Raw genomic sequence first — 18734 nt, forward strand, 5'->3', positions numbered from 1 at the left:
GGTCCGTGAGTATATTGGTAACATTTCACATTTGAAATAAATAAATACATTTAAGTTTTCCGCACTCTCGCGGGAATATCTCCGCAATGAAGCGAGCTTAAGTTTCGATTGCATGATATAGCCCAGCACAACACCTTCGTCACACATGTTGCCACTTGTTTGTACCATTTTCAGGCGATTTGTAATCTGTTCTAGAAAAACGATTTGTTTTTTTATATTTGTGGAGTTAGGTGGTCCGAGTGTTTTTTTTTTGGTTAAGTGGACCTTGGTATGAACAAGTTTGAGAAACACTGCCCTAAGGAAATGTGTTCTCCGTCCTGCAGTTCCGCATACATGTACACATACAAATATAATAAACATTAGAATACATACACATATCATCACTCACACACTTTTTGAAGAAAACACAATACACAGGCGCACATACTGACAATGGCGACCTATTATACATACCGAGAGACGGGGGACGAAAGTTCTGACGTGATACCAGAGGTTGCGCTAGACTTTTTCGCTGCCCATCATTTTGACGGACAGGATCGTAAAACTTCCGTCAAAATCCAGAATTACCCGTCGGCCTTTACACAACTCTGACGAGGGGGGGGAGAAGCATGCTCATGAACTGTCAACGGGGGGGGGAGGGACAGTTCACATGCGCCGTGTTATGCATGGCTGCTGCACCTCGCGGGAGCGTGCACAGCGTAAAGCCAACACTCACAGACATTTCAATGATTTGTACGGCAGTTATAATTTCCTTTTTGGAGGGCATGCATAACACGGCATAACACCGGAGCCTCGCTGCGGGGAAACTTTCGCGCTGTTCCGAGTTTGTTCTAATCTGTCAAAATGACGGACTGCTTTCAGATTTGTCCGTCATTGTTAAAAAAAATCCGTCATAGACGGAAAATATTCGGTTAACGTGACCTGCGTGATACATAACTGTCTTTGACCTCGATGCTCGGTGTTACTGTACCTTCTCTGGTGTAGCAGTAAAGCTGGTGTGTGTGTGTGTGTGTGTGTGTGTGTGTGTGTGTGTGTGTGTGTGTGTGTGTGTGTGTGTGTGTGTGTGTGTGTGTGTGTGTGTGTGTGTGTGTGTGTGTGTGTGTGTGTGTGTGTGTGTGTGTGTGTGTGTGTGTGTGTGTGTGTGTGTGTGTGTGTGTGGTGTGTGTGTGTGTGTGTGTGTGTGTGTGTGTGTGTGTGTGTGTGTGTGTGTGTGTGTGTGTGTGTGTGTGTGTGTGTGTGTGTGTGTGTGTGTGTGTGTGTGTGTGTGTGTGGCTAACTAGCAGCTCTGATTCAACAATGTGAATGAAACTGCACTTTTCTTGTCTGTTGGAAGATGCCGTGACGTGAAGAGGCCTTATCCCCTTAGCTATACACCAAAGGATGATTGTATGCAATCTGTTAATTCTGCATTGCAACAGACATGTAGTACTGCCCCCTAATGGACACTACCAAGACTGCGTGGTTGAACTCTGCCACTTTGTTCAGATGGGTTTTTAAAAGATCTTAGTGTATTGTTTTCCTGGGGAATAATTTATCAAAGAACATATTAATGTGTCATTTAAGTAGACAGAGTTGATATCTTGTGCTGATGCTGTAAGTGAGTTGGTCCACATGAGCTTTGTCTGAGGAAGATGAGGGAGATGAGGGCAGGCAGATGGATTGTTGGCAGAGGGCCAGAGCAGGAACCATGCGCTTTGTTTTTGGATTTGGAAGGAAAAGGAGGGGAGGGGAGGGAAGTAGAGGAGGGCGTTGTTGGAGCAGCTACATCCTTTTCCTCCTTCCCACTCAGAAGCACCACCTCCTTCCCCGTTTTCCTCCTCCTCCTCCCTCCCTCCTCCTCCCTCCCCCTCCTCCTCCCTCCCCCTCCTCCTCTCCCCCCTCCACCTCCTCCTCCTCCTCCCTCCTCAAGCTCATGAAGGGATGCTGCTGCTGTTGTCGTTCTCCTCACCCATTACTCACAGTATTTATAACGTCTTAAAAACCTGACAATATTTTTGATAATTTAGTTTCGGATTCAGTGATTTCAGTGCGAAAAATCATGATCAGAATCAGAATTATTTTATTAGTCGCGCAGCGGGGAAATAGCAGATTAAAGTCAAGCGATAATAACGTAGCTAACATGTTAAACATAGAGACAGCTAAGTACTTGTGCATGTCTAGTTGCAGCATTTAGGTAAGTGAACATATTAAGGTTTGAGTTACTAAAAAGGATTATGGTTATTGCACAGTTGCTAAAAGAAGTGTATGTATTGCACGTAGTTAGGGTTAGGGTTAGGGTTTGTATTGTGTGATTCAGGTGAAGTCCGATCTAACTGTAGATATGCCTTCAACCAGTGAAGCCCAACAATCCTTAAACTCACAATAAATGTCTGTTTCTCCATGACAGAAATATCGTGAGTAACATCAAAACAGGCCCCAAGCTTTGCATCTGTTGTCAACCCTTTCCTACTCGGGGCTTTTCCCCTTTGTATCTGTAATTGTGTTTATGTATTGGGTGCTGTGTTTATATCAGAAGGACACATGGAGTGTTTTGGTATTCGGCTCATTTGGTTTTAAAACACAGTTTAGGCCTCCAGAAAGCGGCACACCAAAAATAAATCTGCTATGTTTCTGAAAATGACTGGTTCTCGGCGAGTTGTGGCTATACTGGAGAAGTGGGTGAAATGTCAAGCTAAAACAATTACAAGAAACTCTCCCGTTTTCTGGTCAACCTCTCCCATCCCCATTATATTTGTCGATCACCGTTGCTACTTGTTGGATAGCTCGACTGCTTTGTTCACAAACACTCCAACAGGTTCACACAGTTAATTTATAGACATGTTTGTACTCGTGTCTCAAAACGGTCACCAGTTACGTGGAGCAGCTCATACTCCGACGGGAAGTTGGCGGATGGTGCAGAACAGTTAATTTGGACTCTCTGGATTCAAATCTCCATACTGTTTTAAATGCTGGTGTAATTAGGCTTGCACTCTAAAACCACAGATTATCAAAACTGTAATTCAATATTGTTCCCAAACCTGCCATCATTCTTGTTGTGCAAACTAGCTAAAATCCCATTAAAAGAAATAGTATGTTGGATTGAAAGTAGTCGAAACAAGCTATAATACATTTAGCTGTGTGTAGTATTTACAAGGCTTCTGATTGGCTAGTGAGTGTCTGTTTACAATGTGAACAACAACGGTGGGTTACCATAGTATCACTAGTTACTTCATCATTTCTCTGAGGGCTAAACTGGTTTAAAAAAAACATGTATTTCTTTCAATTTGGTTTATGAAACGGAACGATAACACTCAGGTTTCCACGTATTTCCCTCGTATTCACACACATGTGGATACTTCAAACTCATGTTCTTTTTTTGATTTGCACACAAGGCTCTAGTGTGTGTGTTGTGAGAGAGAGAGTGTGTGTGTGTGTGCGCTCTGTCCTAAACATGAGTCACTTCCTTCCCCACATGCTGCTGTGAATCACTCCTTCCTCAGGGGAATAGGGTCTGTCTCCACCCCCCCTTTTCCCTCCCTTTTCAGGCCCTTCCCCCATGTGTTCCTCATGTGAGGCCCTGGAAAGTGTCTAGAGCAGTGTGAGTGGGGGGGGGGGGGGGGGGGGGTGGAAAAAGGAGGGGGTTGTTAATTTGATGCCTCAGGGTCTGGGTTTGGGCTCCCCTGCCTTTTGGGGAAAATGGTGGGAAAACAGTCTATAGTCTTCATTCATACATTTATGAATTTTTTTTATCAGTCTCACTATTGTTCTGTTTACTGTTTGCTCTGTTTACTCTCTTATTTGTTTGTCACGGTCCTTGTTGTTGAATCCAGAATGTATTCATGTTATTTAGGTGATGGCTGGAACAACAATCAGCCTTTTGTTCTGCATTTTTGTTATAGATAGCTAGATGGTAGATAGATAGATAGATAGATGGATAGATAGGTAGATAGATGGATGGATAGGTAGATAGATGGATGGATAGATGGATAGATAGGTAGATAGGTAGATATATAGATGGATGGATAGATAGATGGATAGATGGGTAGATATATAGATATATAGATGGATGGATGGATAGATAGATAGATAGATAGATGGATAGATAGGTAGGTAGATAGGTAGATAGGTAGATATATAGATGGATGGATAGATGGATAGATGGATGGATAGATGGATAGATAGATGGATAGATAGGTAGATAGATACATATATAGATATATAGATGGATGGATAGATAGATAGATAGATGGATAGATGGTAGGTCGCATATAGATTCGTGGCTGGCTGGCTGGTCGCTCTCGAGGATGATCGGTGGTCGATATATAGATGTCTGGATCGTAGATCGCTGGTAGCTGGGGGATCGTCTAGGTAGGTAGCTGGTGGCTAGCTCGATGTCGATAGGTGGACGTCGATATATAGATGGATGGATAGATGGATAGATAGATGGATGGATAGATGCATAGATAGATGGATGGATGGACGGATGGATGGATAGATAGATAGGTAGGTAGGTAGGTAGATGGATGGATGGATGGATGGATGCATAGATAAGAAGTACTTTATTGATCCCAATTTTGGAAATGTTTGCGTTGCAGCAGCATAAAAAATAAGGCATTATACATAAGAGAAATTAAGACACTAGCAATAAACAACATAATAATAATGATTAGTTAGTTATTACCAAATGTATCAGAAAGCAGAGTAGTGATAATACATTTTATTTAGAGGCGCCTTTCAAAGTACCCAAGATGACCTTACAAATCATAAAATATTCTTTACAAAAGAACAGTAACAGGGAACATGGAGGGAAATGGGGGAAAGGTAGCACTACATTGAGTAAGCTGTAATAAATGTAACATCACTGGCAGTGGCGGTTCTAGACCAATTTGACTGGGGGGGCCACTGGGGGGCCAGTTATTTTCTGAGGGGGGCACAATAAATGCAGGACGAAAAAGAGAACTAGACAGTATGAAGTAATTGCGCATAGAAAACAATGCAATACAGTTATTGGTATTTGTTTCAGTACACTTATTTATTTCAGATAGATCTTATAGTCATTACTGTTAGCTTCAGCTTAAGTTATAGTGCAATGTTTGCACTCACACCATATTTATATAAAAATAAAGGCAATGAACAGTTACATCTCTACTTTACATAAGGGTGTCTGCACAATCTCACATTACAGCAACAAAATCCTGCGGTTTTTGGCAAACCGAGTACCAGAAAATATACATTTAAAAAAAAATGTAGTGGCACTGGCCCCCCCCCCCCTAGAACCGCCCCTGATCACTGGGTTATGTTGTAGTTTGTTTTCATTTAAAAGGTGAATAAGAACAGTCAACTTTTTTTTATTGTTTTCGTCTCATCCATTCTTTCTTTCGTGAATTTCCTTTAAAGCTTATTTTTTCAGCAGAACAAAAAAAAAATGATAAAAGAGCTAATTATGTTTTTAAGGCAGAAAAAAGACAATTAAGTTGCATTTCCAAACATTGGGGGCGCTTTTGGGTTCAGCTTCAAAATGACATCCTGTGTTATTTGTTGTCAGCTCAAGTGCTCCTCTATACTTTACATCCTGATAAAGGGGTCTACTTTCTCTCTCTTTCACATCATCACCATCATCTGTGTTCCTCTCTCTGTTCCTGTAGATGAAGACGGGTCCGTTTGCAGAACACTCGAACCAGCTGTGGAACATCAGCGCTGTTCCTTCCTGGTCCAAAGTCAACCAGGGTCTGATCCGAATGTACAAGGCCGAGGTACGCCTGCTTCTTCCTCCCTCATCCTTTACTGATCACTCAAATCCATCAGGGAATCAACAGTCTGATGGATTTGTTGTGGCAACGCAGGTTTTAAAACATACATTTGATCAACAATGACACAAAATTCAAGTCATCATGACACATTTTTACTTCATCCCTCTCCCATGAATGACAGACGTACAATATATTTAATTTGTAGATTTGAAGCAGAGTTTGTAGAAGTACCAGAGTGTAGACATACTAGTAAAAGTCCAACACTCAGAATGTTAAAAGTACAAAAGTATGAGCATCAAAATATACTTATAGCACTGAAAGTACTCCATTTTCCATTTCAGAATAATATATATTACATATTTAGTTTATAGTTATTGATGCATTATCTAGTCATTTGTTTGTACCATACACTCCTGTCTGAAATGCTATGATCTACTCTCATGGTTCCACCAAAGGACATTTGGCAAAGCCTGTAGTAGATTTTTTTCCATGAGTTTTTACTGCAGGTTTAAAAACAAAACTAAGAGTCTAAAGCCGTGCTAGCAGCACTGTGAGGCTGTGCTTGGCTTTGAGTTAAATGCTAATGTCAGCAGGCTAACAAGCTTATTATAGGTTATATTAGGAATACTTCATTGAACCCAAACTGGGAAATTGTTTCGTTACAGCAGAATGTTTACAAGGCTTTGTACGTGAGTTAAAAATCAAATAAAAATATAATTAAATAAAAAGTAAATATGTAAATATCAACAGTAGAAAGATAAATATCTGTAGAGTATCTAAAGAAAAAAAGAAACTCAATACTCAATATATCACAATATACTAGGACATTTAACTTTTGTAATGTGAGTAGTATTATAGTACTTAGTAATGCGCTAAATACATGTAATTAATTCTTATTATCAATACACACTCCATTAGCTGCTGCCACAGGCTTCCACTTAGCACGGTGCCTTCTTGCATAAAAATGGATTTATAATATATATATAGATAGGTAGATGGATGGATGGATAGATAAATAGATATATAGATATATATATAATGTTCGCATGTTTAGCCCCTTAGTTTAGCACCTTAGTTTAGCATGTTGACATACCGAGATTTTCTAATAAAAACTAGACAGCTGTTAATAATACAATATACATTAATAATTAATAGTCTTTGTACAGCATGGTGTTGTTTATACAGTTGTTTTATTGTTGTTTTATAGTCCTATTGTGCTCCATATGAACCCTTTTGTAGTGGTGTTGTAAGGAAGATGAGTTTAGGAGCTGAGGACACATACTGTCCTGTAGTCTGATGCTCCAGTAGTCTTGTATCTCTTCTCCAACATCACTGATGCTCTGTAGATTAGTCACAATTACATTACATTACATTTAGCTGACGCTTTTATCCAAAGCAACTTACAATAAGTACATTCGACCACAATGGTGTTCTGGCCTCTTTAATCCCTCGCTACAGGCCGGTGCAAATCCCAGACCAGGTTGTACTGTTCCCAGTTAGGATGCTTCCTATCACTCCTTTGTAAAAGTTAACAAGAACCTTGCCAGGGGAATTTTGACATGTGATGTCTGGTTGTTATTGTCTCTTATTCGTTTTTTTCTGGGAGCTTCAAACTTGATCTACCAAAGCACCATAAAGAAGACAGGCGTTAGTCTCCTCGTCTTTTTCTAAAAGCAACAATCAACCCTTTTATTTTGCATAAGTGAGCAGTAAATTGTTCTCTGATCTGCAAGATTGTTTATTTCCTTTCTAAATGAAGTCTAATGGTTGCAGTGTCATACCTTAACTTAATAACAGACTTGTTGATGTTGAGGGCTCATGTGTACACTGTGAACAGCACCGGGCCGAGCATATAGCCCTGGGGTGCTCCTTTATTCAGCAGTAGAGTGGAGAACGTTGGACCACCAAGTTGAAGAAGTTAAAAATATTCAGACTATTAACTGCAGAGTGTGATACTCAACACAGGGTGCTGAGTTGTATGGAGGATATTGTGTTGAGTGATGAGCTAAAATCATCAAACAGTATTTTAAATTGGCTGTTTTTTGTTTCCACATGTGTGAGGGTGGATAGGAGAATCTGTGGGCTGTGTATACAAACTGACTTCAATAGAAACCCAGTAGACTCAATGGCTTATTTCCAGTTGCAGTTTAATACAACCCATTTATTGTCCATATACATCAATATGCAAATCATTTCCCAAACAAACAATCGTTGCACACACTCGCAGTCAAAAACAATATGCACTTTTGGGGTCAGACACACCCAATCAGAGGAAAGGACACACCGTAAATACCTGATCCAAACATGACCCTTCCTCAAATCAGAATGCCTTTATTCGTCCCACAACAAGGAAATGTAAGTTGTTACAGTATTAGTATAGAAAGAGATGAAGAAAATTGAACACTATAATATAAAAAGGAATTCACATGGTATTTAAAATACACATGTTTGCAATCTACAGAAGTACACATTCAGGTAGATAAGTAAGTACTTGGTTTTTACAACCTTCATGTAATCATTTAGACTGAATAAAGCTTGAACGCTTCGTAATTAAACTCTATGAAGCCTCCTTTAACCTATCAGCCAACGTTACTCGCTCTGATGTCATCGCATATTTGTTGTTCACCAAGTAGCATCATCAGGTAATAAAACACAGAGTGCTTCCCCTGATAATGAGTTAACTCTGACCCCAACTCATTTTCGGTCCTCATTTGGACGGCATTCGTCTCCATATCGAGGCCGGACAGTACGGCACATGCTGTTCTGTAAGAAACACATTAACCTTCACATTTTCAGAAGGGTGTTTGTGTAGAAACTGACACGTTGCTGTGTAAACTGGATACCTCTTAATAATTCCTCCCGATAAAAAAAGGAACTCTTTACGTGATATTTAAGTTTCAAGGCTTTTATTGTCATTCGTACATAGCTACAGTGTAGTTATGTCGATGAAAATCTTAGGTCACAGGCTCCTCCAACAGTGCAACACAATAAAACAGATAAAAAAGTGCAAGTAAATACAATAAAATAGAATAGAGGTAGTGCCATAAGAGTCTATATACAAGTGGTGTAGTTTAAGAGACGAGGTGTCTGCTGAGAGCTCGACTGTCGGCCGTTTCTCCGCGAGCAAACGCCCTCACACGAGAGGCAGGAAAGGGTTAAGAGAGGAATGGAGGGAATGGAATTGTGTGTGTGTGTGTGTGTGTGTGAGAGTGTGTGTGTGTGTGTGTGTGGGCGGGTGGGGGTGGGGTTGGGGGGGGATGTCTAAGCCCGTTTCTCCCCGCCTGCATGCCCACATCCTGTGTTTTCCAGAGCAGCCTGCGAGTCTTCCCAAAGAGCTGAGGGGCCAAGCTGTCTGCCTTTCCCTCCCTCCCCCCTCCTCTTTCTCCTCTGCCGTTCCCTTCATTAAATCCTCCCCTCCCTCTGTCCCGACCTTCCTCCCAGCCTGGAGCAACCATCAGCAGACTCGCATTCCTCTCTCCCTTTTCCTGGCCCCACACAGGGTTTTCGGCAGAGAGTTTGTACCAGAGCTGGAGAGAGAGCAGTGTGCTCCATTTTCAGACTGAGAGGAGACTTACGAACGTTTGACTAACTGTTTGAGACGTTAAATGGGATTGTGAGAAATAAAACGATAGGGAAACGATAGTGGATGTGCTTTAACTGCGTGACTTAAATAGTTTCAAGGCTTTTATTGTCATTTGTACAAAGCTACAGTTATGACAATGTAAATCTTAGGTCGCAGTGCAACACAATAAAACGGATACAATAGTGCAAGTAGTACAAATAAAATAGAATAGTATGTCCTGTCTAGACGTGAAGATATCACCCTCCAGGTCTAAGGATTCCTGTCCCGGGGAAATGTACGGTATAACAACAGCAGGATTATAATGCAGTCATAAGAATAGACATATAAAAAAGCAGTAGTAAAGTACATATAAATAATAGTGACCATATACAATTATGGAAGTAGCTTTGTGTTTATTTTTATTTGAGCTCTTTCACTACTAGTCATGTATAAGTTGGTTATTTGTTTCTTCTCCCTATCAAAGCTACTGTTGGGTTCATTTCATCGGCTACTCAAAGCTCACATGCCCAGACTTGCTTAAGATGAATAATTCACCACTGTAAACATTATGTCTGATATTGTTGTCAAAGACTAGCTTGTTGTAGGACGACAAGTAAATGATGGGAAAGACGGAAGAAACGTCATTTTCAAAACGCTTCCTTCTGTATTCTTCTCAAGGTTAAAGTGCATCAGCAACGGCCCGTCCACACGGCGGTGTGCGTTGAAGCTTCAATGCTTCTTCCCATTCACTTTGAATGGGGTGACGTCACGCTTTGCCGGGCTGCGTTGCTCGCTTCAAAAGTTGAGAAAAGTTAAACTTTTGAAGCTTCGACGGAAGCGTCAGCCAATCAAATCATATGCCAGTACAAGCTCTAGCCAATCAAACCGCGTGCTTGTTTGTCCGGGGCGGGAGATTCATGTGATTGGTTGTTGGTCGAGCTTCAGACACGCCCACCGGCAAGCTTCAACGCACGCTGCCGTGTGGACGCTGCGTAAGGCTCACGGATGTGTTTTAGATTTAAAAAGAACACGTTTTTGGACACTATGGCAAAAGGAAAAGATAAAAAAAACGATATATCAGTCTTTGACACACACACACACACACACACACACACACGCACACGCACGCACACACACACACACACACACACACACACACACACACACACACACACACACACACACACAGCTAGTTGTAAGACGACAAGTACATTCTGATACTAGAGAGAAGTTAATGAACCACTTAATTGAAGAAAGGTCATAACTAACACACACACACACACACACACACACACACACACACACACACACACACACACACACACACACACACACACACACACACACACACACACACACACACACACACTCGTAGAAAGCTTCATCCACTATTGGTTTGGGTATGGTCAAGGAATTTGTGGACAGTAAGAAAGATTAGGAATATGGTCAGAATCAGCCCAACAATTGGTTTGTTATAACATACCATAAAAAATACAGCAATGTTGATTAAATCTTTGTTAATAAGCTAGTGTTATCTTTTAACTGCCAGTATATATGATGTCCTGTGCATGTTTAATATGAAGCGTGTGTCTGTGATCAATTTTACATATTTTCATTGATTCATATATTTGTTCTCTGAGGCGTGTTTCCACCCCAGTTCTGCCCCGATGATCATGACTGATAGTGTCACTGCGCAGACACACCGAGCACAAGAGTTCAATTCTCCCAACCCCCACCACAGACCCCCCCCCTCCGACTCCCCAAAAACTGGGTCCATGTCGGCTCCCTAATAAGGGCCTCGCCTGCGCTGCATAGCCCTTTAAAACCTGGTCACAATGAAAGGCCAGCGGGAAGAAGAGAAGTCAGGTCAAGGTCACTCGGTTTGGACTTCATCAACGTGTCTCTGAAAGACAACGACGTGTTCTTTCACTAACCATAGAGCAAAGGAAACGATGTGATCAGACACTTCCACAACCGCTTGAATCCACTCATTGAATGTATTTAAGGGACAAAGCGTAAATGATAGAGTGATAGTATTCGTGTGTCTTTAAGTTGGTAGTGGACCGCTAAGAGACGTATGGATTTGGAAGCTGTAATTTACATAAAAGAAACCCTCACTGTGACTGCACTGGGTCTTTTTAACGATGTTTGTCAAGGTCACTCTGTTTGGACTTCATCAACGACGTGTTCTGTCACTGACCGTAAAGCAAAGGAAACTCCCTGAACAGGATCAGATGCTGCCACAACTTCCAGAACTGCTCAAATAAGGATGATAATAATAATAATGATGCATGGGATTTTTATTGCGCTTTTCCTAATGCTCAAAGACGCCTAAAAAACACTCAAAGACGATGCAACGTAAATGCTAGTGTGATGGTACTCGTGTTTATTTGACTGCATCCAGATTAAAAGTGTCTTTAAGTTTGTAGTGGACCGCTAAGAGACGTATGGATTTGGAAACTGTGTATTTTACTTGAATAAAGCCTCAAATCTGTGACTACATTGGGTCTTTTTAACGGTGTTTGGAGAGCTTGACTTCACCTTGTAGACTAATGGCGCATTTCCACTACAGCGCGGTTTAAGCGTGCCGTCCCCGGCCCGTTTTTGGTTGCGTTTCCACTCGGCGTAGTTCTGGCTAACGGGTACTTTTTCACAGTTTTTCTTGCTCTCCAAAATCTTCTTTCCGGGCCAACAACCGGGCTGAGTATGCTAAACTAGTGAGAGAATCGCTGGCAACTACAACACAATGAACATATTTGACCGTGATTTAATTGTAATACACGTTTCAAAATGATGCCGAAGTAACAACATACTGATACCGGTTAGTAAAAACCATGAATTTATGCTTTGACGAGTCTGCAGACAGACGGCAGGCGAAAAAGCTTTTAAAATGCGTGTTTTCTGAATGGAGATCGGCTAAACTAACGTTGTATATGCTCCGACCGTCCACACTCACAACAACGGCCTACAGACATAAATAAACCAGCGACTGTATTCGCCATGACACAGGCAGTCTGTGGTTTGTACTTGTTTAACTTCTGTCTAGTTTCTGAACAGATATGAGGAGCTGTGAGCTCTGAGGGCTAACAGCTAACGGCTGATGTTGGTTTTGTGGTTCTCATTGAAGATGACGTCACGGCTCCGCCTACACTGCGTTACTATAGTTACTGCCCCAGCAACTAAACTGTAATGGAGACGCAGCATAAAGTGAGCCTGGCCTACCGAGGCCTAACTATACCGTACTAAGCCGTGCGAGGCCCTGCAGTGGAAAAGCGCCATAAGTGGTTTTAGAACTATGTACTTTTGATAAATAGCCACAAAAAAGGACAAAAAGGATATTTTTATTTAGAGATTGAATTCGTAATGTGGATCCAACATTGGCTCAACAAAGAAGATGGATGACAGAGTTTGAAGTTTGACATTGCTGTTTTGAGCAAAATTCAAGCAGCTCTGCTTTGTTTGATCTCCTGTGACCTCTCATATTTATCTAGATGATTCCTGAGCTTTCCAAAGGGGTTCAGCTCTGGATTTTGGGCCCTCCATGACAGGGTGGGTCTTGTGGTCTTCTGTCCACACTTTCATTGTCCTGCTGGAGAAACCAAAACGCAGCATTGTCGAACATTATCAGAGCAAAACAAATGCTAAAATCATGCCTCCTTCCCAATGTGCCTTATTCCAGATCATCAGCCACCCCTTCACCAAATGTCCCACTGGTTGCTATGGCCATTTTGAAGGATCTCCATGTCCCAGTGTGTTGGTTAAACACTGTTTTCTCTCTCTCTGCAGTGTCTGGAGAAGTTCCCTGTGATCCAACACTTCAAGTTCGGCAGCCTGCTGTCCATCCAGCCGGGGAAACCTTGATGCTCACCGTGGAAAAACCAAAATCCCAACAGTTTTCCTCGCCTCTGGCATCCTCACGTGCAAATACAACCGTAGCAACCACACACCCCACAGTATGACACACACACTCTCACATGTGCACGTCATGAAAGCTCGTGGGCCTTCGGTAACTATAATACAGCGTGTGTTGTGGATGAGTTTGAATCAGGTCCTTTTTTGAGGGATTTCTTTTCATTTGGAGTTTATTCATTGATGATTGACTTTACCTCAGAGTGTGGATCCTCATCAGCAGAGTGAGGTGATGGAAATAAGATTTATTAAGACTTTGTGACTTCTTTTTAAATCTTTTGAAAACTGTTTCGTCTTCAATTTTAGGTATTCTTTCTTGGTTTTGCTTTTAAGGCCAAATGTTTTTTCATTTTGTTGCAAATGTTCCAGTATTTGAATCGCCCACTTCATCCCAACTTGTAAGTCACGTAAATAATTTGCTAAGAAATATCTGTGTTCGAGTTTTTATTTCTTAAACAAAATGTTGGAATATATAGAATTTAAAAAAAGAGTGTCCCCTCTTCTCCATGTCTCTTCTACATCAACATGTGTTCCCTCTTCTTCATGTCTCTTCTACATCAACATGTGTCCCCTCTTCTTCATGTCTCTTCTTCATCAACATGTGTCCCCTCTTCTTCATGTCTCTTCTACATCAACATGTGTCCCCTCTTCTTCATGTCTCTTCTACATCAACATGTGTCCCCTCTTCTTCATGTCTCTTCCACATCAACATGTGTCCCCTCTTCTTCATGTCTCTTCCACATCAACATGTGTCCCCTCTTCTCCATGTCTCTTCTACATCAACATGTGTCCCCTCTTCTTCATGTCTCTTCCACATCAACATGTGTCCCCTCTTCTTCATGTCTCTTCCACATCAACATGTGTCCCCTCTTCTTCATGTCTCTTCTACATCAACATGTGTCCCCTCTTCTTCATGTCTCTTCCACATCAACATGTGTCCCCTCTTCTCCATGTCTCTTCTACATCAACATGTGTCCCCTCTTCTTCATGTCTCTTCCACATCAACATGTGTCCCCTCTTCTTCATGTCTCTTCTACATCAACATGTGTCCCCTCTTCTTCATGTCTCTTCTACATCAACATGTGTCCCCTCTTATTCATGTCTCTTCTACATCAACATGTGTCCCCTCTTCTCCATGTCTCTTCTACATCAACACGTGTCCCCTCTTCTTCATGTCTCTTCTACATCAACACGTGTCCCCTCTTCTCCATGTCTCTTCTACATCAACACGTGTCCCCTCTTCTTCATGTCTCTTCTACATCAACATGTGTCCCCTCTTCTTCATGTCTCTTCTACATCAACATGTGTCCCCTCTTCTCCATGTCTCTTCTACATCAACATGTGTCCCCTCTTCTTCATGTCTCTTCTACATCAACATGTGTTCCCTCTTCTTCATGTCTCTTCTACATCAACATGTGTCCCCTCTTCTTCATGTCTCTTCTACATCAACATGTGTCCCCTCTTCTTCATGTCTCTTCTACATCAACATGTGTCCCCTCTTCTTCATGTCTCTTCTACATCAACATGTGTCCCCTCTTCTTCATGTCTCTTCTACATCAACATGTGTCCCCTCTTCTTCATGTCTCTTCTACATCAACATGTGTCCCCTCTTCTTCATGTCTCTTCCACATCAACATGTGTCCCCTCTTCTTCATGTCTCTTCTACATCAACATGTGTCCCCTCTTCTTCTTGTCTCTTCTACATCAACATGTGTCCCCTCTTCTTCTTGTCTCTTCTACATCAACATGTGTCCCCTCTTCTTCATGTCTCTTCTTCATCAACATGTGTCCCCTCTGTGGAAAGAGACTCTGAAAGTTTCAGGAACAAAGATTCTCTCTCTTTTTGTCCTGATCCATTTCTATAAAAACCTGTCTGAAAATGAGCTGATCAGATTTTGACCACCATTAGCCAATCAGCAACCAAGGTAACCCCCCCCCCCCCCCCCCTTATCACCTGAATCTCCTCCTAGAGCTCCATTGAGTTCTTTGTAACTAAATGTCTCTCAGAGGGGCGTGGGGAGGGGCTCCTTGTTTTCATCTAAAGTAACAGACAGAGAATCAGCACTTTGGAAACAGGGCTGAAACAGAGGGGATTATGGGTAATGCTGCAATGATCTGTTTGGTGTTTCAGCCAATCAGAGACAGGTTCTGTATATATCTGAGACCTGTGATATATTGATGATAAACAGTATAATAGGGGACCTTTAAGTGTTTTAGTTTAGGTAGAATAAACATTGTAAATTGTCAAACCATGCATTAATAATTCTTCAGGTTGCGCGGCTCCTTCTCAATTCTCAAACAAGGTAAATATCAAAATTGCATTTTTTTAATGAGTGTTAACTACTGAGTTTAATTTGGCAAACTTTAAACATCATAGCAATTGGTTTTTAATTAAATAATATTGTGAACACATCGACCTGTCAAACCTGATTTAAGTTATTTCTATTTTAGTTTTCTCATATTTTATGTGGTAACCTCACCACGCATTAACTTCATATTATATTTACTAAATGTACAGATGGACATTTCCCATGTTAGCACAAAGTATAAATAATTACCCACAAGTTTTACTCTTCCCTTTTAACTGTATGGTCAATAGACCTCGTTTACACAAAACCAGGCCTAATTTCTGAGTTAAAAAAAGGCAGAAATGTTGAATTATTTTACAAAATTGACCCCAAAAGACTACAAATGCTATCTTATGTTTATAAAATGTTGGCACTAACATTAAAAACAACCTTTATCCCGACGAGGCAAATTAGACCCAGGGACAACAGGATGGGTAAAATAGTGCATTTTTCAGCTCCTCTGTGCCACTGAGCAGCCAGAGTGTTTGCTGTTGTCTGACCTGAAGATGAACTCAGCGTTGAGGCAGATGGATTCTGAGATGCGGGAAGAAAGTGTTGAATATTGCATGAGTAGATACGTTACACTCCTCCTTCATGTGAGGGCCACCAGGAGCAGGGGAACTCCGACTCATGTTAGATCTACCATTCCTAAAAAACATGCAACAGTCCTTCTTCCTGCAGGAGTGGAAATCCCCTCTCGTTCAGGATGTGGAGCTGCAGAGGAGAGAGAGGAGGAAGAAAGCACAGCGGTACACATAATGTTCCACTACAACAGCAGCTGTGACCCGTATCAGATGCAGAGAGGGCAACAGTACACACATCCTTTACTCAAGTAGAAGTACAGATACTCGTGTTTAAAAATACTCTGGTAGAAGTAGAAGTACTGACTAAACTTCTTTACTCAAGTCAAAGTAAAGAGGGCTTTGAAGTGTACTTCAGTAAAAAGTACCCATAACTAGCAGCTGCTTTAAAGAGTACCTGACCTCCCTTTATATTAATAGAACAATAATGTCATTGTTAGCTAATGAATGTTTCCATGCTGAACAACGGCAACATGACAACGTTTCCATTGGTCCCTCTTCTTTAGAGAAGACCAGGAAATGATGGATACACGGATCGTGTTCAAATCAATAGGCACGCAATGACTCTAAAGAATAATGATCACGCATCAAACACACATTCAGACTAAAGGAACCAGCTGTTTGGAAAATGAGAGAAGTACAAAGTTCAGGTATTTGAGTTCAACATGTGAGAATTAGAAAGTACAGGTATTTGTGTTCAACATGTAAGAAGTAGAAAGTACAGGTATTTGAGTTCAACATGTAAGAAGTAGAAAGTACAGGTATTTGAGTTCAACATGTAAGAAGTAGAAAGTACAGGTATTTGAGTTCAACATGTAAGAAGTAGAAAGTACAGGTATTTGAGTTCAACATGTAAGAAGTAGAAAGTACAGGTATTTGGGTTCAACATGTAAGAAGTAGAAAGTACAGGTATTTGAGTTCAACATGTAAGAAGTAGAAAGTACAGGTATTTGGGTTCAACATGTAAGAAGTAGAAAGTACAGGTATTTGAGTTCAACATGTAAGAAGTAGAAAGTACAGGTATTTGTGTTCAACATGTAAGAAGTAGAAAGTACAGGTATTTGTGTTCAACATGTAAGAAGTAGAAAGTACAGGTATTTGGGTTCAACATGTAAGAAGTAAAAGTAAAAAGTCGTCAGAAAAATAAGTAGTGGAGTAAAGTACTGATACCAGAAACATGTACTTAAGTACAGTAACGAAGTATTTGTACTCCACTACTTCCCACCTCTGATCAGATGTAGGTTCTGTTGTGCAATGGGCAAAAAACCTGCAATATGGACACTTCTTGCAATACAAAAATCACCAAATGTGTAGCCATAGTCAAGATGTGTACTTATTTCTCCTTATTTGCTTTCTATTATCACTAATATGTGCTTTTCTTCCCTATATTTAATAAATTAGCGTATTCTTTATTACTGCATGGCTTTCTTTTACCCACTTTTTGCAGTTCATTTCCCCGCTGTGGGACTTGTAAAGGAGTTCTGATTCTGATTAAACAAAGCATCCTGTGAAGGTGTTTCCTTCAGAGGAGTGAAATGCAATTACTACGGATAAAGAACCTCTATTATGAGCTCCTGCTGCTTGAATCATTGAAGTAACAAAACAATCTGTGCGTTCAGGTAATCCTCGTTTGGCCATTATCTTGTCTTTGTGTGCTATGTATTAAGAACTGACGCACCAAAAAGCCACCATGTACAAACTAGAACCCAGGCCTACTTCTTCAACTCCTCCACTGAAGACTTTTGGCGTTTGCTTTCTTGGTTCTTCGCCATAATCATGCTTTTTAGTGCAAGTGACATGAGAGGGTGATTGCAAGTACAACTGAACGATGAAAAAACGAAATGATTTGAAATCAACTACCAGAAAGCTCACTGACTGAGTAAGGGTTAAAGCTGTGAAAAGACAACACAAAGACAAAGGAGCAATCTTGTAGCAACAGAAGACGACTTGAAACTAGTGATTGAAACCATGAACATGATAGGAAAATGTTGTAATGAACTGAAGTAATAAATCAAGTGAGATGTACGGTCATTTTCGTATAGACTTCTTTACAAGTCAGTGCAGAAAGAAACAGACAAAGCCCTGTATTACTTTAAGTATTACATAAGTATTGAGTTGCAGTTTTTATGTCCATCGCTTGGCTCAGGCCCCCGGATGAAGTGAATGATTGGACTGTTCATTATTTTCATGAAACTTAATTGATGGATTTAACCATCATTAGAAAGACTAATTAACAACGCCAGCAGAGGGCTACTGTTTCAATATCAGTTCATTCATTTATTAATGAGATCACTTTCAATAATACAGACGACTACAACAGCTTACTAATTGCATCAGACGAAGGACTTATCTCTTATCTTGTAAAAAGAAAAACAAGTATTTGATACTTCAATGCTGGATTAATGTAATTCCTTTTATCAGGCCGCCCCCCAAAAAACCCAAGACTCATCAGTCGATCCAGAATGCTGCAGCTTGTGTATAAACAACATCATATTCTCTTAAAAAGCTCAGAGTACCTATAACCCCCCCTAAAGGATTGCCTTCCCACAATGCAAGGTTATTAGAGGTGTCTTCAAAAGCAGTTTCAGATCCCATTTTGTGTTTG

At 40.9% G+C, this 18734-nt stretch overlaps 1 protein-coding gene across 1 annotated transcript in view; it reads left to right on the plus strand.

Annotated features, from left to right (window-relative positions):
• The window catches only part of ptpa (protein phosphatase 2 phosphatase activator), a 20008-nt gene extending 6381 nt beyond the window's left edge, over positions 1 to 13627 (plus strand). The window contains exons 9-10 of the mRNA XM_034234222.1: positions 5625 to 5732; positions 13078 to 13627. Coding sequence (XP_034090113.1) covers positions 5625 to 5732; positions 13078 to 13152 — 183 coding nt within the window. The 3' untranslated portion in view covers positions 13153 to 13627. The remainder of the gene's footprint in view (positions 1 to 5624; positions 5733 to 13077) is intronic.
• The last annotated feature ends 5107 nt before the right edge of the window (positions 13628 to 18734 follow it).

The sequence above is a fragment of the Gymnodraco acuticeps genome, unplaced genomic scaffold (assembly GCF_902827175.1).
Source record: "Gymnodraco acuticeps unplaced genomic scaffold, fGymAcu1.1, whole genome shotgun sequence".
Taxonomy (NCBI): Eukaryota; Metazoa; Chordata; class Actinopteri; order Perciformes; family Bathydraconidae; genus Gymnodraco; species Gymnodraco acuticeps.